Source organism: Carassius auratus, unplaced genomic scaffold, assembly GCF_003368295.1.
Source record: "Carassius auratus strain Wakin unplaced genomic scaffold, ASM336829v1 scaf_tig00215912, whole genome shotgun sequence".
Classification (NCBI taxonomy): Eukaryota; Metazoa; Chordata; class Actinopteri; order Cypriniformes; family Cyprinidae; genus Carassius; species Carassius auratus.
In genome coordinates this window covers 825975-853458 of record NW_020528306.1, presented here as the reverse complement: position 1 = coordinate 853458, position 27484 = coordinate 825975, and the positions used below count along the sequence as shown (strand labels likewise).

General features: G+C 36.6%; 1 protein-coding gene across 1 annotated transcript in view; it reads right to left on the bottom strand.

Moving 5' to 3' along the window:
* Window positions 1-27484, bottom strand: part of ipo11 (importin 11) — a 131346-nt gene that overhangs the window by 61952 nt on the left and 41910 nt on the right. Inside the window, exons 13-21 of the mRNA XM_026261745.1 lie at window positions 26795-26885; window positions 25124-25171; window positions 24743-24848; window positions 16932-17058; window positions 8075-8108; window positions 7761-7801; window positions 7554-7670; window positions 5152-5265; window positions 1147-1262 (exon numbers count right to left, since the gene is read on the bottom strand). Of these exons, the coding sequence (XP_026117530.1) occupies window positions 1147-1262; window positions 5152-5265; window positions 7554-7670; window positions 7761-7801; window positions 8075-8108; window positions 16932-17058; window positions 24743-24848; window positions 25124-25171; window positions 26795-26885 (794 nt within the window). The remainder of the gene's footprint in view (window positions 1-1146; window positions 1263-5151; window positions 5266-7553; window positions 7671-7760; window positions 7802-8074; window positions 8109-16931; window positions 17059-24742; window positions 24849-25123; window positions 25172-26794; window positions 26886-27484) is intronic.

Genomic DNA, 27484 nt, shown 5'->3' with positions numbered 1-27484 from the left:
TATAATTTTGACCCATACAATGTTTTTTTGGCTATTGCTGGTTTTGTGGTCCATTGTCACAAATGTGGTCTTTTCAATCACTACCAAATCTATTGTCCATTATTCTGAACTACACAGCTAATAATGTAAGTGCTGTTTTTGTTTCATTATTTTACAATACTTCATGTAGAAGAAAAAAAAGATATGAGGCTGAATCACCCATCACCACAACATCTGGTAGAAAAACAGATGAGTTGGTGCCAAGAGTGTTTGAAAAGTTTTAAACACAGAAAATGGAGTAAGTTCACCTAAAAGCATATAAAGTCTACTGTATTTCACAGTCCCCATCTGATGTTCAGCCCTGGGTAAAGCAAAGAAAACAACACTTTACCTCACATTTGAAAAACAAAGCATTATGATGGATCTCATTGTGGAGATGGAAAAACAAAGTTCTGTATGTCTTGCAGAATAAAGGTTTAAAGGCAAAAGAAAAGGCACTTGAGGCAGTTGCCTCTGCATTTTGTGTATAGGGCAAGTTTTGAGTCTATGCAGAATTGTATTAACTTTACTGTGAACAATGCTACTTTCACAGTTACAATGCTAAAAATGAAATCACAATGCTAAAAAAGCCTTTCAGTGACAGCATTTGGATTAGCAGTATAACAGAGAACCAATTGTTGTACAAGCTGTGGATAAGCTGTGCACTGCAAACATGTCTTATGTGAAAGCACAAAGACTGTGTGCAGCTTCAGCATATAGCATATGATAACACCACCAAAACAAAAAGTTGTTCTGGAAATCTCTGTACTATGAAATGATAGACACGGGCATTTGGAAGAAGTCACTACATCAAAAATGTCTCAGACTCTCGTTTTCTAATTTGGGAAGCTTTTTAAAGACTATTAAATGTACACTGACACCTGTTAACCTAATACATTCCACTATTCAACAGAGTTTTGAAAACATATTCATATGACACCACAATTCATATTGGTCTACAAAACTCTGTTCAACAATTAAAGCCTAAACCTTTAATCCTATTCGGTCAGTCACGTGCACAAATACTTTTGACTGGAAATGTACAAAAGGAATAAGGACCTAAAGATTGAGTTGAAACATTTATTCCTAGGATAAACCTTTGGCTCAGATACACTCTTGGAGACTTACCATAGTTCCAGACCGTCTTCCAGCAGGTAAACATGAGGGGGCTGTGAAACATCTGTGCTGAGCTGGATAACAGGCAGGAGGAAGGGATACAGATTCTTGCTTTCCGCTCCCAGGCCCTGAACAACACAAAAACATTTCAACCCATCAAACCCGGGCAAGGGAAAACTAATCACTCAACTTTTCCGAATAAAATTTAACAAGCTCTGGCTTCTCTGACAAAGGTTTTAAAATCCCTGAACATTAGCTGAATTATACAGTCCTGCTGAAACAAACAGGTTGTACGATGAAGTTGCCAGCAAAAAAAAATTGTTTTCAGATGAAAGTGTGATAACAGGTTGTCAAGAGAATTTCAAGGGAATGCTGCCAAAATGAGTTTCCTTCCATCTTACAGTCAAGCACAAAAAACAATTCTCGCACTGAATATCAGCAGGTGCGATATTGTGTCAAATTTTCCATGCTCTCTAGAACGGGAACCTCAGGAATACACCAGCAGCATGTGTTTTCTGGGTTCATTCAAGGGCCTGGTCTTGAGATCAGCCTTGCTCTCCCCTGGGTGAGATCCTCTGACTGATGAGGGCTCATCACAAAGACCACCGGCAAAGGGCATGACTGCCTTCGACAGTCTGCTGATTCTTAGCTGTCCATCAGAATCACAGATGGAAAGCCCCGGGGGCTCAGAGACCATACAGCTGCATTATCCGCAGGATCCAGGTGAAGGTTTGTAACTGTCAATGGGCCAATGATGAAAAACAACAAACAAAATCCAAGGACACTGCAGACACCAGGAGTCATAACTTGGCAACATGACAAGGTGTTGAGCAATGGTAGTTTGGAAAGTTGAGTTTTTTTTGTCATGTGTCTGGATGTTTTACTATCTAGCTTGTAGTAATTTGAACGATGATCCTTCGAACTGTACTGCAACACCTTGTCCTAACCAGACATGACTCAAAGCCTCATGCTATAAAACCTTGCTTTCATTTAAAGCTTAAGTTTCTGGTTTAAAATCATACATAATGAAAATAATCTTGTCTGGACACAATTACAAAATAAAAACCAGCATTTATTATTAAAACAGTAGTACAACAAACACCAACATCATATATTAAGTATTTCACTACTGACAAAAAAATATGATTCTATTACTATTTTAATATTACTATAAACATTTAGACAATATGGTAATATTTTAACAAGCATTAAGGAATTGAGAATACAATTAAAAAATAAAATAATTTACACTATGGTAAATGGATTTTCCCCTTTAAATTAGTAATTAGATTTTTTTTTTTTATCATTGTATTAATGATATTTGAGTTTAATGCCACAGTTATGTTAGAACGCATCTCATTCTCGCCATGGTGTGCGCGGTCTGGAGCACTGTATGACTGATGTTTCAGTTTAATTTAACTTTACTTCAAATATATGAACTTACTTGTTTGAAATACTTTTACATTCAATCTGGTGGTGTATGTCCAATATTTAGTGTTTAACTGTTGGTCTTTAAATCTACTTTAGATTTTTACTGTTTATTGATTTTGCAGACCTTTTAGACTGATGACTTCCACGTGCTGATGCGGCAAACTTGTCACATGATGCACGGTCCTAATAGCGATGTATGACTGTTGTATCCGAATACATATGATCTAGCTATTATAAATATTTTTATGTTTGAATACTTTATGTATGTTTGAAAGTATATTATGGAAGTTAAATTGAAGTGATGTGTGGTATGGTGACCCATGCTCGGAATGAGTGCTATACATTTAAAACATCCAAGTGCACACACACATCTGAAGCAGTGGGCAGCCATATTGCTGTGGCTCCCAAGGAGCAGTTAGGGGTTCGGTGCCTTGCTCAAGGGTCTCACCTCAGTAGTGGTATTGAAAGCGGAAGAGAGCACTATACATTTACCTCCCCCACCAACAATTCCTGTTACAATACGGGTTACAAGTCCGACTCTCTAATCTTTAGGCCATGACTTATCAGTGGTGCTTTCTCTTTAAAACACCAAAAAAATTATGAAATATCCTGACAAGTACAGAGAGTCTTCCACTTTCTCACAGGGTGGCTATGCCTCATGTACAGTGTACAGCCACAAAGTAGTAGTTATCCACTATCTTGTTTACCAAAGAACAATTCCAGTTGGCTTACAAAAATCTCTAGATTAGTAAAAGATCTTCCTAAAGAACACCTCCATTCATAAGAATGGATAATTTTGCAGGCTACGGCATGTGCTAAAGGGAATTTAGCTTCTGCAGGTCAACAAATCATATCCGATTGTGCAGTAAAGAGAGCATCCGTTTTGAAGCATCTGCCAAAAATATGCTTTTGGGGATGGACCCATGATAGGGCCATTTAGGGAAGATTGACTTTGAATGTTCACTGGTAATATTGTCTCTTCAGCATTCTGTGCCAGGCTGGAGGGCAGCAGCTGTGATACCATATGGCTGGCAGAGGAGGCCACAGAAACACAAACAAATGCAAGGTTAATTGCAAACTGTTGATGGCGGGTGGTAAGATACGCACACAATAGATGGTTTCCTTAAGGACCGCTGGCATTTTAATATGCAAATCTAAGGGCTTGAGCAAAAGATAAATACAAAATAATGAGATCTGGTCAACAAAGCTGGCACAAGTATGCAAATTTCAGCCAAGCCTTGGGCGATCTTTAAGACTGATTTATGTGGCTGTGCTTTACAAGAACTGAAGATGCTGTAATGAAGGGTCTTTAACGCGAGCGAGAAATGTTAATATGCAAGATGTGGTTACTGAAGCACACAGCACTTTCAAACAAAGAACAGCTCATTCAAGCTGATGATTACTCAATTCTCCTCAAAGGAATCTTTATGAAATTAATTCAAAATGAAACATTAACTCCACGTAATTATAACTGACAATTTGTACACAGAGAAGCAGTGAATTGAAAGGCCAATTTCAGACTACTCAAGACGTTTAAAACATACAAACTATAAATGAGGAAAGGGAACTTAATTATATTTATAAATAATAACAATAATAGTTGTTAGTAATAATATTTAATAATTTAAATGTGTCCTAATTGAAATTCAAAATTGTATAATGTTAATAATAAACATTTCTTTCATGTTTAAATAATTGTTAATAACAATATATTTAGTATCTATTGTCATCTAAAGTAAATAACAACAAACAATTTTTTAATTAAATTATCATATAATACTTTAATGTTAATAATTATCAATTTTGTTATTTGCAAAAAAGATAATTCTGTTTTTATCAATATTCATAGTTATTGTGCATTTAAGTAACTGAAAGTATTCTTTTTATATATATATATATATATATATATATATATATATATATATATATATATATATATATATATATATTTAAAGCTTTTTTTATTTTTTTATTTCTTTTTTAGGAAAAGCAGATAATCCTCGATCACTTTTAGTCAGCTTTGACGAAACTCCTTGTTGTTCCTGTATCATCCAAGTGTTGCTCAGTGGAGTTCTCCGTTAAACCAAGCTCAAGACTCCGGATGGTTTAAATGTGAGTGTCACTCATCTCCTCAGGGGCCAGAGTGACACAGAAACTGCTCCTGATGCACGGAGTAAAAAAAAGGAAAAAAAGACTGGATGGAATCTTCAGCTTGCAGGAACCCATGTGGAGGAAGATGAAGAAGCAGTGGCAATTTTCACATACACCCGTCAACAACAATCCGCTGTTCGCATGTGTGTACATAGACTCACAACAGGAAGGGACTAAGTGTATCGTACAAAAATAAAGGTCTTCTGAAAGTATCGGAAAACCAGAGAAGTGCTCAGCAGGGCAGGAGGGCATCTGTTCATATTCACAGATGACAATAAACAAAATAAATCAAATAAGCCCCCCCCCCATTGGTAAAGGTACGCGCATCACGCTCAAATTAGCACTTGAAACACACACAGAATGCTAAACAACCCGACTCGACCATTTCAAAGACTCGTTATCGGTTTCATTCTTGGTCCCGTGGGTATGCCGTACCTGTATGAGATGGATGAGGGTAGTGAGAATGGCACAGCGGAGCATGTTGTGTTCTTCAGACTGCTTCCACAGAACAGGAAGGTACTGAACCAAGCAGCCCACGTACGGTCGAATCTAGAAGAGAGGGGAAAACAGTAACTCACTGATCTAAATCGTAAGAGAGCGCACACAAAATAAATGTTTGTTTTAAACTTGAATGTTTCAGACACGTTTCATGAACAAACAAGCCGATAAATACTTTTTTAAAAGAAAGAAATGATAACAATAGTAAGTAAAATAATGATAGTACTAAAAACTAGTATAAAAAATACTAGTGTCATCATCGTCAACATTATTACGGTTGCACTTTATTTTACAGTACGTGTACTAACATGTACTTATAGTGTACTTACAGTGTATTTATCTAAGAAAGTTCTGGTAATACAATGTAACTACATGGGGTAGGGTTAGGTTTAGGGGTAGGTTCTGGCTTAGTACCTAGTTATTACATAGTTATTGTAATTGCTATAATAAGTACATAGTATGTGCATGAGGAACAGGACTGTAAAATAAAGCGCAACCATTATTACAATATCATTTTTACCAAGTACGTACAAAATTATGTTTGTTGTTTAAGTGATACTGATGGTCACTTTCACAAGCGCTTATTGTGGAAAGAGCTACTTCTGTCTGTGTTACAGGTTTTTCTGTTTATATGCTGCTTATGCAATTTATTCTGCCTTGTGATTTGGTACCTGATTTTATGAAAAATATTCCATGAATTATTCCTATAGATACCATTTGGAATCTCTGTCTAAATCCTCCCACACATCTTTCTCCAGGCCTATTTTTGCAGTATTGTGTTAAAACTTTATATTCTTTGATTAATATTGGCATCCTTTACTGCTGGAATGCCTCTTGAGCAGGGAACCAATGAAATTCAGGACAATGTAATCAAAATACATCATATTTACATACAAATGTAAAACTCAGTGCTTCCAGTGTAGACTTCTCAATGATCTTTACGTCATATGTAAATATCTAACATACGTAACACTTTCTCATTGTAACTCGATGTAGCAGTTTAGTAAACATTACATTTCTGAGTTTTAGCATTTTTTGTGCTTTCTCAGCGTTTTCTTCTGCTCAGAGGAAAACACAGTTTATATATGCTGAAAGCATTTTTAGATATTGCAGTTGGAAGAGATAAATTTGCAATTGACCATTTTTTATATTTAGTTTTTTTTAGGGATGCTCCGATCACGATCGGCCGATCGTTAACGCGCATCTCGTCAGTAAAGCCAGTTTTCTAATCAGCGGTTAATTCCCTCAGGTGCGTGATTTCACACTACACAGAGCCATTGTTAACTGAGAAGATGCGCCAATGAATGCTGAAAATTAACGTGATTTGCGCATCTTCTCTATTAATTGCTGTGTATTAACAGCTACTGTATGTGAAATCACGCACCTGATGGAATTAACCGCTGATTAGAAAACCGGCTTTACTGACGAGATGCGCATAACGATCGGCCGATCGTGATCGGAGCACCCCTAGTTTTTTTTTCGGCAGAAACAGGCCTCTCTTAGTATTGCGAATTAAATGATCAGGGACGGCTCCCAAAGGTCTGAATTTACTTCCAAACTCTTTTGCCTAGAAAATTCCACGTGGTCTTTTACAATGGGAGAACGAGCTGAGATTTTATTCCATGCGTGACGCAAGCTTTAACAAAAGGTAAAACTAGCTAAGCTCTGGAATGGGGAACTTATTGAAAAGCAGTTAAAGTTCAAAAAGAGTGTGATGGAAAAGCCATTATTTCACAAGGACTGAAAAAGATAAAGACTAAAATGTCAAAAAGATTTGTCAAAAGCTCACAATGAATAAAAACCAGAATAGATTTTCTCTGAATGAACCAAAAAAATGGATGGATGTGCTGAGGGAAAACACTTTCATATTTAATACTGGTCATTTGACTAATCTTTAAGCTGAATATATACTCTCCTACAGGGCAAAACAGAGGAGCAAAATCATTGAAATCATTCAATAGGGCATTAAATATCTCCTGTGCTGCAAAAGGTTGACACGGAAGGTCACTTGTGAAAGCTTTCAATGTACACATGGTATGACCGGCTGTAATTTATGCATGTTTGACTGAACGAATCTTAAATCACGAGCTTTGCATTCTAACATGGCTAAATTAAATGTCATTCATCAAATGGCTCAGAGTCAAGGCTCATGCATTAGCTAAAGGTTATTTTCAAAGCAGGTCATGACCTTGTCCTCAGACAGCATTGTTTGGTAATGACATGACATCAATATGTGCCGTTCAGTGTGCAAAAACAAAGAAGCCTGAGGAATATCTAGAAAAAGCATCCGATCTGAGAGTTCAGACTTCATTTGACCTCTTGGAGGGGCTGAATCTCACCTGGATGCTGACTCTCTCGATGACGCAGGAAATAACGTGGAGAACTTGCATTTTGGTGTCGCATTCATTGACCTGTTGCAGCAGCTGGAACAACAGGCCGAAAATAGACTCCAAGTACTAAAAAGGAATAAAAGAGTTGTCAATGAAGACCTTTTACTCAACAATTGAAACGCAATGATGCCAAATGTTCAAAACAACAAATCTTACCGGTAAGAACTGCTCAGTTCTGAACTCGAAGTCATCAACGGGTAAGGCTGAGTTAAGTTTAATGACTGGACGTGAGAAGCAATGAGCTCTTAAATACGCATGATTACCTGACATGCAGATGAATGAGGAGGAAAGTGATTAAGTAATCATTCAACGCCATGCAAACAAGCGGGTGTTGTTGAATGGCTAGGGGTTAATAGGCAAACTAATTACAAGAGTGCTTAAATGCATCCAATTAAAGCTGACAAATGACCAGCCTGCTGTAAAGTCTGTAAACTAGGATGGGCTTAGCATCACTCAGAGGAAAAGGATATCCAGCTTTAGAGTTGTGGCTGTTTCGATGCGAACCTAAAACAGAGAAAAACTGCATTATCATAAAACAATAAATAAAGCATAATCTGGGCTATGAATTAAGTCTGTCGTTTCCACACCACTACCGGCACCGAACGAAATGGAAATAATGATTCAGAGATTCCACACCTTCTCAAATGTTCCGAGACATTTTCGCTAGTTTGTTATTGCTAGATTAAAAAGAAAAGCTGTGACTGTTACCACAAAAAATATTAAGTAGCACCACTGTTTATAAAATTGAAAATGTTTTTTCATATATAAACATACCAAAATTCAAACTTCGGTAGAGTATCATTTTTGCCCCATTCCCCTCTGTCAGTGTTCAGTCAAACAGGAAGTCCCGCCTCAAGTGTTCCACCAATACAAGCTTTAGGAAGTCTGTGCACAGGTGGCTTACTTATAGTTGTCTCTGCACATTGAAATGGGTTAGGAGAAAATATTTTATAAGCTTCACCTCCAAAGAACTCTTTTAAAGGACAGCCATTAATATCACCTTAAATCAGTGTGGTACATGTTGACAAGGGACCTCTAAGCCTACCCAAGTTTCCTCAACATATAAATCTTGAGAGTTAGCCTGTATCTAAAACCAAATTAGCATCATTAAAAGGTTGTGCCAGTATGGGATAACGGAGGAGCCTGAGGGTGTTAGCAAGGATCGTATAAAGAGTACGACTCAAGCAGGTGGCTAATGACGGGACCCCGCCACCCTCTCTCTCACAATGATCTATTACACTGGCTGATGGGACAGCATGCTGCGCTCCACAAACAGGTTTATAACGAGCTACAGCAGGAGCTGATGAAATTTACCCAACACAAATCAAACTTAATGATCAAGCAATTTTCTGAGTTATAGCCAAGGGCCTAGTGCGATGCATTTATTAAGTAGTTAACTGACAAAGATTGTCCCAAGCGGACAACAAAGTCATTTTGGTCAAAATTCATCCTCGTATAGTTCTTTCAATCAAAGTCCATTTACAACTGGCAGCTGTTTTGTTGTCTCACCAATGGTCACTGTTGTGTTGGACACAATGTTAATGGAAATGCTGGAAACTCTCAATTTAAATTTTTTTGTTGTATATAGTAAAGAAAAACCAGTCTTCCAAATTAGGGATACACAATACCATATCATATTAGTCATCGTTCAATATTAAACGTATAAAATGTATCCCTAACACAAGATCCTGGATATTTAGGAAACCCTTTACAATAAGGTGTCATGTTAAAATTATTTAATACATTAGTCAACATTTATTGTGAGTAATAATATATGAGTAATATATTTAACAGGATTTATTAAGCTTTGTTAATGTTAAATAAAAATACAAATGTTACTTTGTTCGAAGTTCATTTATTTGTAAGCTAGTTGTTCCTCACTGTTGAATGATCTGTTTTATCACATACCTAGTAAATTATTTTACACTTTACTTCACTCTCAATGCTATAAGTAATAAGCTAACATTTAGCATAATTAAAGGAATCTAAGTCTATAAGTACATGTCATTAGTCAATATTACTCTGTAACAAGTAAACGATAATTGTATAAATACATTGTAACAAGTAAACAAGGACACCTTAAAATAAACTGTAACCAAATAATTTATGGTAGATGAATGAAAGCATGTTAGATGACAGTATGTGATTTCAGATACAGCAACTGTCGGTGTGAACATCCCATAATTCTCTAGGGGGCTACAGCTGTACTCGTGGAAGACTGTTAGAGCAGCGCCACACAGGTGCCTCTACAGTTTACACTTCATTTACGCTCCTATTTAGGCAACCAAATTAGACACACAAAACCTGCTATTTTCTAAGCATTTGTATTGCTGAATGACAGGTTGTAAAGCCTGTAACTACCAGAAACAATTAAATAATCTAAAAAAAATAATAATAATTTCGTCATTGAAATGGTTTAAGAGAGCTTACATATTATACAAAGTAATAAAAGCAGTGATAAACAGCACTGCCTTCTCTCTCAGAGGTATAAAACATCAAACACTGGCTGAAAATAAAGCACTCCGCAATGACAGAGCACCCACCCAGTAGATATAAGAGAATTATGAGTGAGGAGATGGGATTCAGTGACAGTAACCCTTTAACAAGGTGTTTGCCTGCCTGCGGAAACTGGACGAGTCCATGTGCTACCTGGCCAACCAGAGCGCTCCATCAACATGGATCTGCTCAGCCAAAGGTTCTGCCTGCATCACTGTTATCAGTCTACTCAGCTTGCCTCAATTATGGATATAGGTGTGTAATTGTGCTTTCTTTGGGCTCGTCTGAATAGAAAAGATTGAGAATAATAGCTATTAGTCTCCATGAGAAATCGCAGAAGACAAAGCTGCCGCAGTTATCCCCCCTCGAGACTTCCCACGCTAACAATGATCCATGCGCTGTTCATTTTTCACTCTGTTTTCGGTTTTGGCTATAGCTTTTTTGCTTTGAAGAAACGTCCTAACAACACGGTTAATATTTGACACATAGTCACACGTTTGTGAAATGGCTTGAAATGTGTTCAACACAGACTGGCGAAATGTCAAAAACTGTAACAAATCTAATTTTTAACAAAATACATTTGAAATAATAAAACATTACAATTTCCCCAATAACTGATGATATGAAACAAAAACATTGACATGGATAATTAGATGTCCATACAATAAAGACAAGGCAGTTGTTCCCCTAGTGACATAGTGGCACTGCAAGTGAGGGCTGCTGTGCGAGGATACAGTATCTGCAAATACAAGCTGTAGATATGTATGAGGGTGCATGCATATGAAAGTGATTAGTCTATTCTTTTCAAGCCGACAAACCATGAAATAGAAGTAGCCCCATCTCATTTCCTTTGCATAATATAGTTAGGGCCACGTTGAAACATGAAAGATAAACGATCTACGTCTGTGTTGAAAGCTCCTGGAGGCAGAAGAGCTCCTCTGTCTCCAACTCTGGTGAGGTCCCTCATTTCTGAACCGCTGAAATGCGGCACATTCTTTACACACACCTAACCCTTCAGTGTTATTGACTCGCTGCCTTATTGTGACTAGAATAGAGGTCAATGATGAGAAGACCACAGCTGACATCCAGCCAGACCAAAGTCATTTATTAAATCAATATAATGAAGTTTATATAATTATAAACTTCTCATAAAAAGGCACGTCAAGCTCTTTGTCCCCTACAAGTCTGCGATAAATAGCTTAAGGATTTTAGACTTGAAGCATTTAATTTACAAAAAAATCAATTATCTACTCAAATCAAACACATTTGCATCTGTTTAATGACAAAACAGACAAAACAGAGATTACACACTGGACTTTTTCTATAGAATTTAAAAGTGTCAAGGCCAATACTTTATATTTTCTCAAATCTGTTATTTAACATGTTCTTTCCGTCATCTCAGTCCTTATAAAATTTGTGATTAACCGGAATACCTAGGATTTACTCTGTATAGGACACAAATAAACTGTTTCTGGTAAACACATTCTGACAAACAAATATCACTGTAATTGGTTGTTAAAAAATTGAAAAAGTTCGAATGTGCAACCTCTCGTACTGAAATCAAATTCACACTGACCACAACATGTCATTATTTGAATGGTGGCTGACTGGCATATAATGAATTCCTAGACTCGTGGAGCTTTAATTGAACCCAGGAAATGACCGATGGGTTGTTTCATAAGCCGAAAAGTAAAATCTCCAGAGTTGTTGATATGCTGGAACCACGTAAGAGTAGTTTGCCTTTGCCTGCAGCCTCCGGGCCCTGCGGCAACTGTCAAGTCTACTCACACCGCGCGTCTGCACACTGACATGACGGCACCTCTAGAGCACTGCCAGCTCGACTCGCTCATAGACGACGCGTGTTTATGGGAAACTATCAATGTAGAGTCTGCTAATTTGAGATTTAATCAGTTTAGTTGACATCTTGCTAGGTCAAAAAATAAATAAAAAAATTAAGAGTATAAGGTAGCTTGTTAAAGTGTGTTTTGGATACAGTTGCAGATAAAAATGGTCACCAATAGTTAATTATTAGTTCACCCAAAAATAAAAACCAAACTGAAACTGCAGTTTTACAGCAAAATAAAACTCTTGCAAAAGAACTAATTTTACTACTGTAAAGTGAAATAATTGTGTATGAAATATGTATTATGAAATAATCTTTTTTCATTTACATTTATTTTACAGTGCAGTTTTATTAGAATGGTAATATATCACTGGATAAAATATTAATTAGTTTATTTTTTAATGGTTTGGCTTTCTAAAAACACCAGTTTAAAAGTGATGTGGCACTATCACCACTAAAAAGAGCTTTGAGTCCACTTTAAAGTCCTGATAAAAGTCAATGAATAGACTTCACTCTATTCAAGCAGGTTATTAAAAACGGTTGGGGATCTTCATTTTTCTCCAAAGTACACCAGATTAATGCATTTAAATATAAAATACACTATTTTCTTCCAAGGTGCATCCCAGTCTGTGGGAAACTTCTGCGGGAAACACTGCTCCAAATTATCTTCTTTTGTGTTCCGAAGAAGAAAGTCACAAAGTTCATTTTTTGGTGACCTCTCCCTTTAATGCTACACCATAGAAATGCTTCCCCCAAAGGAATGTACCAAAAATGAACGATCTCAAGAGACTCCCCTAGAAAAGCGTCTCAGGTTTTACATTTATATTGCTCTGTCACCATTTGAGACTCACCCTTGAGACGCAACAACATTTCAATGCCTGACACGTATATGCGATGAAATGTGAAATACGTTAAAAGCATATCTTATCCAGTTTGTTCTGATTTCCATTGGTCAGTAATATTTGTCCACCGTTCCCTCTCTGGTTGGGTTAGCTGAGTGAAACGGAGCTGGGTTTTACTCGGTTTGATAAGTTAATAACAAAAACTTTATTTGGATTCCTAGCAGCTGTACAGCTGAAGGACAGCTAATAGTGTTAGATGAGTCCATGGTTTGCCTCGTTCCAGTGGTCTCTTACTCCAATTTCCCTTGGCAAGCATGTAAATACATGCATAAATACCCAAGCAAGTGTGCTTGGCGGGAGCTCTCAGATGTTTGAAAAGCATGCTAATGGTCTGTCATCTCCACAACTTAAATATTTAAACTGGATCTGCTGAGCCTGCATGAGTGATATGACATGAGAGAGTGGGCTGAACATCTGCCTTGGTGCTTCGACTACCCTGGCTTCCATAAATACATTGAACAAATCAATTTATAAATAAGTACATGCTATGGTCGGGCAGTATGACAGCGTGAACAGTGTGATGCAAGAAATATCCACATGGATTATGACTGGGCAGGATACACTATTTACATGCTATTTGAGAGAGACATGGAATATGAAAATATAGAGAGGAACATCCAACATAAGTTATAAGAAATATTATGAGTAACTCCACAATTCAAAACAGATTACAGAAAAGTTTGCTGTTATACACGTTATATAAATAAACATATTACTTAAAATATATTGGCATCTACACTATTTATAATTTAAAAAAATTATTTAAACCTGTAAATATATTCAAATAACAGACACAAAAGAAGTGATATAAAATGACTAAGAAATATTTACATTTCTGCATTAGATCATGAATCAAATATGCTGTATCAGATCAGCAGAATTAAAATTCAGTATAATTCGGATTGGTCTAATTTTTTAAGTTTGTATAATTGATTCTTCTACTGTTTAATACTGTGAAGCTGCTTTGAAACGATCTGTATTGCATTAGGCACTGTACAGATAAAGGTGACTTGAAATATATATATTCAAAATGCAAAATAGAAGCATTTAACTAGTAGTCTTGGACTTTTACACTTACATTTAATTTCCTGCAAAAATATGTTATTTATGCCATTACTATGATATAAAACTATTCATACAGCAATGTAAGATTTTTAATTTAACATAAGTTTAAGTTCAAGCACTAAAATAACTAACTGTATGTATTAGGCATTAGTCAATTTTACGTACATTGGGTTCCACATTGACAATCTAGAATTTAACATTAAATTTAATAAATAAACCTATATTTAAAAAATGAAAAATGACATAAAATACTAAATATTTCAGATTCTGCATGTCGTGAATCAAATATTAAAAAAACACTACTCAGATTAATTTCCTGTCATTAAAGAGGGATATTTCAAATAATTTTTGTGAAAAAATTGTATGTCATTACTATAATTTCTAACAATATAAAAATACATTTTAAATTGCAAAATTGAAACATTTTTGCAAGAAGTCTTAGATGCAAAAATAAATATATTGTGATTTATGCAGTTACCATGATATAAAACTATTTATACAGTGATATAAGGTTTTGATCATACTGCCCACCCCTGGTACATATTCACCTTCAGGCTAAGTCCGGCACAGCAATAACTTTCACCATCAGCACGATGACGACAGAGTGAATACCGTGCCATAATCAATGTCGTAAATGTAAATGTAATCAAGCCGGCAATGGACGACAGCTAGGAGTGAAACCTAGATAAAATGCTTGGATGATTTCATGCTGCTATCCTCATTTTAGAATGCAGCATTTCAGAACCTGCGACAGCAATCAAATTTCCAATCAGGCTGATGGAAATGAAAATTATTTGTGGATCACCCTTCACCTAAATCCCAAAAACACATATGTGGTGTTTATTATTATTTCACCTAATAAACAAGTCCATCCCTCTGCAAGCTGATAAAGCCTTCGTTCCATTTTTTTAACTACGATAATACCAACAAGAAAGGATTCTTACAAACATCTGTCAACATGTGGTGAATTCCAACACCCTAGTGTCGTATCAATATATTTTTATCACATACTTTAAAATCTTAAATGGGAAAATTAAGGATGTGCAAAACTACATTATCAAGAGCCGCAAAAAGCAAAAGATGGCTTTTTTGAGAACACCAACAATTAAAAACACATTAAAGTTTTTTGTGCAATAAAAGGTTATTGATATTTAGCCTGTCAAAGTCTCTACAAAAGAAAGACCTATGCATTATGGAAAATAATGGGGACACAGCTGGCTATTTGAGATCAGACAGTAACTCTCTTGAAATGTATTGTTGAAGGCAATGAATGTGTGATGAGTACAGAAGCTGTGCTGTAATGATGGGGAATTCAGAGAGCTCCCAGACAGGGTTTTACCATGCTGACAGTCTCTGTTAGTACACTAAAGCACAGCATGCTAATGTCATCAGCTGGATACTGTAAGTTTCCTTGAGAAATGCAGTCTCTAAATTAACTCCATTAAAGAGCCATATTTTTTTTTTATCATCTGAATATACAATGAATAAAGAAAACTCTATTGAACAGCATATTAATGCAAAAAGACTACAAGCTGGGTAAAGTGTTGGACAGCAATAGCCAAAACAACCCATAAAAGGTTCTCATGGTGCACATGAAATTGATTTTGAACTAAACATGGATAACTGCAAGCTGGAGGTTGCCTTTGTTCACTGGCAGTCGTATTAGCGATTACCCACTGGTGCTCCTGATTAATGTTGCTGTTTATAAGTTGGCATCTAATGATGGCCTCTCATTAATAACCGAGACACAATGTGGCTAATCAGCATCCTCACACATTCCTAATTGGGGAAGACAATATTGATTTGAACCAATGGGCGATTTGTCAAGCCTTTCAATGCAAGGAAAGCAAGTCAATAATTGGTAATGCACATTGGGAATTCATGACTGCTCTCCTGCATAACATCAGATAAGAGTTATTAACTTTACCTTAAACTAAATATATAAAACTTAGTGTACTTTTTTTTTACTAAATTAGAAAAAAAACGAATAGAATGAGACTTGAAACATCACTTGTATACTGTTATTTTCTTGTTGGTCTGATTGCTTCTATTGTTCTCATTTACATGTCGCTTTGGATAAAATGGTCTGCTGAACACACACACACAAATATTATTTATTATACTATTAGTTTTGATGCGATTAATCGAATAGCCCTAAAAATAAAATAAATATTAGAAAAAAAACGTACAGCAATGTTGCCTTGGCTACTAAATGAAATAAGTTTGCACTGAAATTACTAATTAGAAATATAAAAACCAACAATTACACTAAATTTAGGATTTAAAATACATCTAAAGAGTAATATTTAAGAAAAAAAAATGAACAAAAATCTAAAAAAAAAAAAAATATCTAAAATGGAAACTAAAATATGTATTATAATTTGTTAAAATACTGAAAAAAGATTTTTTATATATTTTTTAAACTATAATAGTATAGAAAAATATTAAAATAACACAATTAAATTGACGTATGGTCGCGTGTAGTCATCAGCTTGATTGGGGATACTCATTTAACATTACTTAATCATGGTAATTATACAGAAAATAATAAAGTGTTTAATTCTTTTGAGGAAGACCAAAGTAGAAATTAAACTTAGTTTGACATTCTTTTTCATGCAATTACAATGGAAAAAAGCTTGAAAGCTTTGGAAAAAGTTTGCATAAGCTTAAGAGGAAAACAAAAGTGGTCAGTGAATCATTCAGAGCAGTTTTTGTGAACTGGACAAACCGATTCTTTGGAAAGAATTCTTTGAATAACTCATGAACCAGACTCTGCTACCTCTCTTGTGAAAGAGACAAGAACATTTAGAGTAGATTTTCAGGAGTAATTTAAAATTTCATATTGTTTTATGTTACTTTTAATGGTGCATGTGTGACCTTTTGTAACTTGAAAGCTTAAGTCCACATTCATTGTAGTTGCATGGAAAAGAAAGACCAGCAGAGTTGATAACAGAGTACTAGTGATTTTAAAGGGCTGAACTATCCCTTTAAAATAATTTACATCCTTTAAGTTTCACTTACCACAAGGTCAGGGTCCTGCATGAGACTGAGGATGACCTCATAGAGCAGGGGTCGCAGTTCCGGCTTGAACTTCACTGAGATCCACTGTCCAATCAGCCAGATCACCCGCCTTCTGATCAACTTGTACCTAAAATATAAAATCAGCCAAATCAGCATTCCTGTGTGCTGTCCTGTTAATGGCTTAAAAACATTTAACATTCTTATTTTGTCTGAGAAGGTAAGGCTTTGAACTGCAGGGGTAAGACAACAGAGAATGTCTGGAAACTTTTCTGTCTTTTAATCTTCAAATCTTGTATTCGGCACACCTTAAACTCTACTCATTTGCATGAATACTGCACAATATAAAGGTTCATCATCATCAAATCATCTTACATCTAACAATTAAATGCACTCCATCTATAGAATGCCCACAGATAGCCATACTGTGAGATTAAACAATTAAACTGTGGAAATTTAGTAAAAAAATACTAAGAATTTCTGGCTATTCTGCCCCGGTCTCTGTGTTCAATTCACACTTTAATCAATTCATTTTAATTTGCCCTCAACAACAGGCGACAAAAGTTTGAAGGATGAACTGTAAAATATAGGTTAATAACAAGTCCGTTGCATTCACCCATCTGTACGTTGATTTATGTTTGTCAATAATTCTCCCTCTCCTCCTCGCTCCTCAGTGCGTGCAAGACATCTTAAAGATGGCTATTAGCTTTCAGTTCTCAGAATAACTTTCTTATGGATCCCTGCAGATATATTTTATAAATATTAAGAATAATTATAGTGAATATACAAAAAGAAATAAATGAAAAATATCAGAAGCAGTGTCTTGGGCTATTTGCTTTTGTAAAGAACCTGCATTTCCCACCAAAAACCAGTCCCAACTTAGAACCGTTTTTGCAGGATCAGTTCTCCAAAGTAAAGCAGGCATGACTCTGAGCCCCGGGGATCTCTCAGGTCACTGGAGGAGACAATAAAAGAGAGACTGGGAGGGATCATTTCAAAGCTTTTTATTTTTGTATTTATTATTTTGAAGAAAATATCTCTGGAGAAACAGGCTGCTGCTGTGCCACTGGCGTTGATAAAAAGTAAGAGAGCATGCCAGGGGTTTAAGCCACTTTTGTCTGCTTGCCAGTGAGCGACAGAGTAATTATAGCCGATGGTGATAAAAACTTCAGTGTCGACCCAAAACCAGCACAACTAAAATAACCAGATCCTCATTACATTAACTATAAAGGACAATCCACAGAGAGAACAAACTTATTAGCCACGCTGCGAGCCATAATGAGTCCACTCTAAGGTAATGATGCATCAAAACATTGTGTTTGTTCTACAAGACATCTGTTCAATGACATATAGCCAATGATAACTCTCAGCGGAGCACAGTACAACATAGAAACATGCAAATAAAGGTAAACAGGCCTGCTGCAGAGGACACTTTACCTTCCTGTTCACTTATTAGTGTAAGGGGTCTCCAAAGAGATCTTGTTTTCCTATTAAATCATTTTAATTCAGTTTTAATAGGAATTTAATACGCAGTGTGGCAAGAAGGTTATTGAGCTAAACGGATACTGGAAAGGACAAGAGGGGTACAAACAAAAAGCCATAAACACAAATGTCCCTAAGATTATGACTTAAAAAATATATATAATAAAATACAATAAAAAAATTGAATTGCAATTTGACAGATTTTTATAAATATGTAAATAAATAAATAACGTAAAAATAAAAGTTAAACATTAGTACAAGACTTTTACACACATACATAAATACATGATGGATGGATGGTAGTGTCTAAGAGTTGTTAATGAATTGCGTCAGATTTATTCAACTTTTTATCAAAGTTCTGCTCAATCTTTCAAGAAATAAAAGGTCAGTCCTAAAAAAGGAAAGACTCTAGGGGTTTTCACTGTATGTTCCCTCAGGGCAATCTTTATATTATTACTGTGAATAACAGAGAGAGTTCCTGCCGTTGTACGACTGAATGAATCAGAATGCTATGACTGTCACAATGAAAATGTATTTTTGGGATTTAGTTATGACCTCCAGTTGCTGAAATTCAGATACAGTGAGTATAGAAAAGAATCACCTCTCTTTAAAATAATCACATTTTGTTGCTTTACTGCCTGAAATGAAGTAGGAAATATTTGTGTGTTATCCAGCTTTATTTTCTCAGTGTAACTTAACACTCAACATAACAAGACAAAAAAAAAAAAAGGAAAAAATAACAAAACTTTCAACCGTGATCAGCTGTGGTCACTTTCATTCGCTCAGCATGAAAAGAGCTTTCTTGGAGCATTTCAGTCCTTGGTAGTGCAACTGAAGCAAACAATCAACTATGGGTGGCAAGGCACAGTCAAAAGATCTCTGGGATGAAGTTGTGGACAGGCACAAGTCAGGAAATTATTTAACAATGCCTAGAAGCACAGAGAAGTCTATTATTAAAAAGTGGAAGGTTTTGGTACAACACAGACCCTCCCTAGATCGGGACATCACTCCAGAGTCCAAACTCCAACAGTTCTTTCACCAGGATGAAAGAGCCAGGAGGAAACTGCTCAGAGAGGCTACCAAGAGGCCTACAGCAACTCAGAAGCAAGAGTGATCATTGTGTACATGTGACAACCATAACGCAAATTCTCCACAAATGGGAGTTTGAATGGGAGGGTTGCAAGAAAAAAAGCCACTCCTCATGAATTTTGGCCTCAAATTTAAACAAATTCAAACCCCATTGAAAATGTGACTTGACTTGAAGACCGCAGTCGAAAAACGATCACCATCAAATTGACCTGAACTTGAGCAGTTCTGCAAAGAAGAATGACAGACTGAAGGCTGTAATTAAAGAAAAAGGGGGTTAAAAAAGCACACACACAAGGGGGTGGATCCTTTTTCCAACTCAGTGATTCTGTTTTTCTTTTGGTATTATATCTTTCACTTATAAGTTGCACTGAGCAACTTATAAGTGAAAGATAGAATACCAAAAGTTGTGGCTGCTGTACCTTTAAATTCGACTGCACGGATCCAGTATGACACGCATCCGATTTCTTTCTCAGCTGTTTACATTTATTTAAAACATAATTGACTGTGTTTACAAGAATGATTGTCAAGATAGGTACTACTGACAATTCTATGTGTATGTGTCTGTTCAAAAATAGGAGGAGATGCAAAAGATGAATCAGTATGTTTGTGCACTGTAAGAAACGCATCTGTGTGCAGCAGAACTGAAAAGACGCTGTGCGAGATGTGGTTTGTGCACACGCTTCAGATGCGAATCAGACAGCAAGACGAGATGGCAGTGTTGTTTTCTGCAACGTATTGCACTCTATTCAACTCTTTTTAACGTCAAGGAATTCTCTACTATATGCATTAAACTAAAACTTTTTGACATTTTGCAACATTTTGATTTAAGTAGCCTATTATTAAAATGACTCCGATATTGCACGCTGTTGCGATAGGCATATTGCAATTTCAATAATTTCGATATATAGTACAACCCTAACCTACTGTGTGGTTGCAAGGGAATTTAAATTCTGCAATTTAGTATTTGAATCTTAAAGAGGGGAAAATAATTATAATAATATTCTCACCATAATACTCTGCCTCTATTCACAGTGAATGATTGATTTTAAAGAGGGCTACTGTCAAGCGGCTGTAGCTCAGACTCATCAAAACAGACATTCACTCAAAGACTGCTGATAACCTCGGTCTTGTCTGTGTCAAAAAAAGGGTACGTAGCGGAAGTGAAGCTCTATAAAAGGAGACTGAATCTGTCTCTCTTAGGTTTGTCATGAACACAAGCACTGAAAGGCTGAAAGGCTGAAATTACCTGTATATGACAACTTACTGTTTAATGACAATTAGACTTCCAGCAGAGGGACTTGTAATGAAAACATTGCTTCCAGTACCCTCCATTTCCGTTTCCAAATAGCTGAGTCATAATAAGATCTCTGCCATGCAATGCTTCTTCAATTACACACCTCTAATGAGCATCAGACCATTATAATGAAGAAAGCATGATGAGAAGCAAAAGGTGCCCAATATTGTCACTCTTATCAGAATCGGCATGTACAAAAGTGACATGCAATTTCAGACGGAAAACAAAGAATTGTAATCAACAACAAATGGGGCCCTATCTTGCACCCAGCGCAATTGACTTTGTACACCGACGCATGTGTCATTCCTATTTTGCACCCGCGCAAAGCGCGCTTTTCCCTCCACAGAAGCACGTCGCTAAACTAGTGAATGAACTTGCGCTCCCTGGGCGGTTCAGCGCAAAAAAGGAGGCATGTTCCGGCGCAAACAATCCCTGGTGCTATTTTGCTGTTCCATTAAACAATTGCGCCACTGACCAGAAAAAACCTAGTCTAAAGTCAGTGGCGCGTTGCGCGTTGTTCATTATGCTATTTTAAGGGCGCAAGCTTGACCATAATGTATAGCGTGCACAACGCGCATACACTTTGCTCATGTAATCTACACAGATGCAACAGTTATTTTTGCAAATCATAAATTGTTACACTAAAAAAATATTAACACATGAGATGACGGAAATCATTGTGAAATCTTGCTTACAAATTATTCAGGCTAATTGTAGTAATTAAGGATCAGACCTGTTTGCCCGATAGTGGCAAGACATATATGTAAATAAGAACATCTGACAAATTTGTTTGTCCATCAAGAACCAGGAAAAAAAAAAAATAGATGAAACAATTGTGGCTATTTCCTCCCACGCCTGTTTAACCGACGCTATTTTGGGTGGGTTTCTCCCATCCCCATACAACACAACTTCTCTGTCTTTCACTGCTCTTACAAGAACATCAGCCATCAGAAATTAACCACACTGCGTAACAAACATAAGCAATGGGTCATATCACTTCCATTAGTGTGAGTTTGTTAACACTCGACACAGTTTGTCCCCCTTAAGCTGAACTGGCACCACAGCTGCCATGCTGAAGCTCTGAGCTGAAAGGTCATTTCATGCTGCTGTGAATCGCATGCTGACCATCACCTTCACACATGCTGCTGTTCTCCAAGCTTGCCTGCAGCGTGGCTGCTGAGCTGTACTTGAAACGCAACAGAGTATGGTGTGTGGCGAGGGTCTCATGGTCACTGAGCACTGGCCTGATTCTGGCCAAATATCTTTCTTTTTAGCTGTCCATAGGAGTTGCATGCAAAAACACACACACACACACACATATATACATATACTTACACATTTATATATAAAATATATATATATATACACACACACACACACAGCATTACCAGTGCAGTCTGATTCACAAATTATTCTCACAGTATGATGTCCTAATGTCCTGGGCCATAATCTATCCATGGGAGGTACAGATTATTCTTGTTCCGCTAAAGTCCCAGGGCGGAGAAGAAACATGAGTGTTCCTGTAAATGTGGAAGACGGATGTAACAGGCTTCCCCAGCGTGCTGAACTGGTCCTTAACAACACCTTTTCAGCACAGCTGCCCCTTTTGACCTCAAAGGCACAAGATCAGCGATAAGATAATCTGCCTGCCAAAGTAAAGCACAAGAGTCTCGACCGAGTGACACAGTAGGTCAAACAAAGTGATGAATCAACGGGAGGGTCTGGAGGGCTGCCAGTAGGGAGAAATGACAGTGTACAAGGTCAAGGAATTTGCATCCGTTTCTCAAACAAGCAACGGGGACAAATTAAGAAGGTATAATGCATATTGGTAACTTCCTGCTGAATATAAACTTGTCAAATCCCAAAGCCCATGTCATAGATGGCAGATGGCAGCATCAGGGTTACTCATGTCTCTCTGAAAATCCCTCGGAGCCTTTCTCAGGCATGCCGTCTCATCATGACAGTGACAAATGTGCCTGATTAAAGAGTGGCAGACGTACATTTGCTTGCTCTGTCAAGAGCGAGTGCCGAGATCGCCTCAATGCCCATGAGTGGTTGACTGATCCCCTCTGGAGCCACACAAAAGCCCACGACACATACACATACATCCTCTGCAATACAGGCACTATTGAGCATGTTATGTGCTAGCCAAATGAAATGAGACAAGTGGACTGCTACACTCACATGTGGAACATTGAAATGCAAGACTTTTTCCTTTTCTTTCCTTAAAGAAACAGTTGACAAACATTACAATTTTCTGATAATATACTCACAACCTGTGGCCATCCAAAATGTTCCTTCAACTCAACTGATTTGGAGAAACTTTATTACACTCATTACATCCCTTGCTCACCAATGGATCCTCTGTAGTGAATGCGTGCCATCAGAATGACGATTTGAAGTCAAATGCATTAATAATGGATTTGTTTCTTACAAACACAAAGAACATTAATTGTTGGACTGCAGTCATGTGGATACTTTTGGACTTAAGTTTTTTTTTTTTTTTAATCTGTTATTACCCTCATTCTGACGGCACCCATAGACTACAGAGGATCCATTGGTGAGCAAGTGATATCATGCTAAAATTCTTCAAATCTGTTCCAATTTACTTTTCAGCTAACTTTTATCTTCGGATATTTCTTTAGTTTAGTTCCTTTATTCTTTTAATGAAATAAAATAATATTTTTATATAAATTATTAATATAAAATAATGTGTTTCTGTGGCTTAGTCGTAGAGCATTGCGTTAGCAGCACAAAAAGTTGTGGGCTCGATTCCCAGGGAACACATGTTACATGTTTGGATAAAAGCATCTACTAAATGCATACATTTATTTAAATAAATAAAAATATATATTGTGAGCAAACTTTTGAATGATACTAGAATATAGATGACCTCAAAACATGGACTAAAAGTCACAAAACTGTAATTTTTATTTCATGGAGTCTTTTAATGTAAACATTGATGTTACGAAATATGCAAATGAGGTTTAAATCCCTCTCTCATTGCTCAATAGAAGAAAGAGAAACAAACAGCAGTAAATGGAAGGAGGCACAGGCAGTCATGGTTGCAAATGCGATCATAATGAGATCTTCCACAACAGAGGTCTGTTTCTATTTTGTTATAGAACTGACGGAAGTCACTATATTAAGAGTAATTCTGTAATATCTTTTTAAGAGATAAATATTAATTTGACTGACAGCTCTATTTTAAAAAAAAAAAATAATAAAAAAAAGCATTGTAGCTGGCAACTTTTTATTACCATCTTGTAGCGTAGCTAAATACTTTGAATGGGTAGCTTGACTGTAGTTTAATTAGCTTGTCAAATCATCTACCCCAACACTTCTACACCTGCGTACACTCTGCTTTTAAATCCCTTTTCTTTCTTTTTTCAAATCCTAAGTTTCTTAACCTTCATGGCCTTCAATAAATATTTCAACACCTTTCTCTACAGGACGTTTATTTTACATATCTGATACCTGATATCTTCCCAAGTCTCACCCCCTCATCAAATGCACCGCTGGAGTCTCCCAGAAGAACGCTGTTTAACCAATCCGTCAACCATAGCTGATATAACACTGCATTGTAAGAAGGCAGTAAATGTCATTGAGGCTAAGTGTAAAGATTATCCAGGCTCCCATCTGAGAGGGTTATCTAAATCTCAATATCCTTGTGCTGTTCTTAAAAAGACTTGTGAAAAAGTGAAAGATATCAGCTCTTTCCAGGGGCCGTCCTTAATCAGCATTTGATGTCATCCTGCACAATTTCAAACTCCTGAGGCCAAACGCCCAGTATAACTGTACTTATGTAACCAACATAGGTTTCCAGAAACAATCACAGCAAAACAGCACGAAACATTGTTGATGCGAAACATCATACCGTGAATTTCTGACTTAATTCTCACTTTAAAATTGCTTTTAGAGGAATTTAATGATGTTTATTAAATCCTACCTGTTATGGCTGATTTGCAGCTCCCCAAGGAGCTGGTTCTTGAACCACTGATCAAAGTCCACATTGTCAAACAATTCATAAGCAGCTAAACCCACGGCGTTGTAAACTGCAAAGAAACAAAATTACCCTTTAATTTTTGATTGAAAACTTGAATGTCAATATGGCATTATGTACAAAGGAAACAAATAATGCATGGAAATTGAATGCATTTAATTCACCATGCATAGAGTTTTAAACCATCTTAATTTTAAAAGAGTTTGTTTTTATTTATATTTTTACATCAGAACTGAGCTTGAGTTTAGTCTCGTTTGGACCCCACTGTATTACCGAAGAGAAAGGTGCTGGGTGTGTGTAAGTGTAACCAGTAATGTATGATGATACCTGCATCCTTCATGAGCATCTGCACTGGGTCCTCCACATTACTGGGGCCTGAGAAAGAGAAAGCAAGCACTATGATTTTTTTTTTAATAATTTTCCCTCACAATCTGCACACAAGGTGCTTTAGGGCTTTTGGGAACATCTTACACTTTCACGCATCTGTAATAACTGTCACTTAACCACTTTGCAAACCATAGTAAAAGTGGCAGAGCGTGTAATAAAATAACATAAGCAACTAAAACTTCTGTCCCATTTCCCTTAGCCAATCAAAATTAGCATTCCCAAAGCGACAATGTGGGGGCGACGCTCCTTATTGACCATGTATAATTAGAACACATGAAACGCTCAAGAGAAAAAGAGAATGACACTACTAGGAAATTAACTGAGAGGTCATTATCAGAATTACCATCTAAATGTGTGCTTTTATAATGATGTTGACTTCACACTTATAATGACAAGATTGGCAAAAAATAGCACTTGTGGGTTTGCTGTCATCATTTTAATAAAGCATGGTCATTTAAACGTGCTAAACCCCAACTCCAAGCCAAACCACTCCTTATAGGAATATTTGTTTAGCACATCATCCTAAATGAATCATCATAGCAAATTGTAATCAACTCATTTACACAGAACGCTCATTTGAGTCATTCACTAATTAATTTAACAAGCCGGATCAAAAGCAATGAGAGCGTAACACTTGTCAGACAGTCCTTGTATTTGGCTGAAAGTGCGAGCGTAATTTCTACACGCAGCTCTAAGTGGAGCAGTAACAGTGGAGCTGTTTTAGCTTAGCGGGTGTGCTTTATAAAGAGGTGACATTTGCTCTGTAAGTCTACGATCTAAAATTCCACATCTAAAGTCAAACCCCAGATGACTTTGTCAGTTTTTCCTCACAAAAAAAGTAAAGAAAATCCCTCATTTGGAAACAAAAAGAGCTTTGAAGAACTAATGGCATGGCATGCATGTGTCATTTGGTGTTAAGCCAGCCTCTCTAAGCTAATGTCAGCCGGAAGCTTTCCATGCTGAAACACTTCAAATAGGGGTTCTCTAAAAAAACGTGTGGCATCCGGGCACATTTTCTGCACAGCCCTTTTGAAGCACACAAGTACCTTTTCAAAATAGTTGATGTAAGAAGCTACCATGTTAATTCCTATAGATAAAAAGGAACCTGAAGTCTGAACTTTCAGATAAAAAATAAAAAATAAAATATTGGAATATTTTTTTTTTCACCGTTTTCTTTAACTATACTCCTGCTCCAGACATGACATTTCTTTCATTATCACAACATAATCACAGTTCATTTAACCAGTGAGTTTCATTTAATCAGTGAGTCTTTAATCAGCGCATTAAAAGCTTTGACTTGATTAATTTATTCACTGTGTCCTTGAATGCCAGGAGTCAAAGCATGAACATGCTCACTTTGTCTATTTAATAAAGCATAATGAATCCATCCTTGTAGGAAAAAGCAACAACTTAAACGAGGAAAAAAAACCCGGTTTAAGCGGAATTGGCTATGGTTGAAATGCACCAACCATTTTTATAATAAAAAATAAAATAAAAAAAAATTGAAGAAAATACCAAATACATTTTATTACACACCAATGTCAAATTATTCTTAAAGAACTGATTTAATTTGAAAGAGTAATATTTACCAACACATCAAATAAAACCAACCTTGAAGATTCTGCACCATCTCTAGAAGTACCGGTGTCAAAGTTTGACTGTAGTTGTGGAAAATGTCCAAGAAAAGCACTTCTGTGCACGGCTGTAAAGATATCAATTAAAACAGAGAGCACGATGTGACAAAGGCATGAGGAAACATTCAATACAGAAACAATATTTAAACCCATCAACATAAACACGAAAAGAAAACCACTGGGTTTTCCATGACATCCATTACTCTTGCTAACACAATCAATAGTTTGCATTGAAGGAGGGTCAGGGTGCAAGACCTGACTCAGTGGACTTCAGTATCTATTACAGGCTGGGACACTGACTTCCCAGGGTCAAATATCACCAAGCTCAACAACCACGACACGAGTCAAATCATATGTTCCATGCCTTCAGGAAATCTGACATAATCGATACATTTCAGACCTAAATCAATAAGGCCAGGTACCTGGACTGGCTTTGGATGATCACAAGAGAAAAGACTTTCTGGACTGGAGGTTTGGAAGGCTTCAGATATTTAGTTTCTATCAAATAGGGTTGCGCAATCAATTTAAACCAAACTGCAGTATGGCTTAGTGTGATTATTAAAATGGAAAGGTTGCGATTTAATTCAACATATGCACTGAATGATTCAGAGAGAGGCACAGCACAGCAGTTGATAATTGAGTGTTTTTTTTGTGTGTGTTTTGGAGC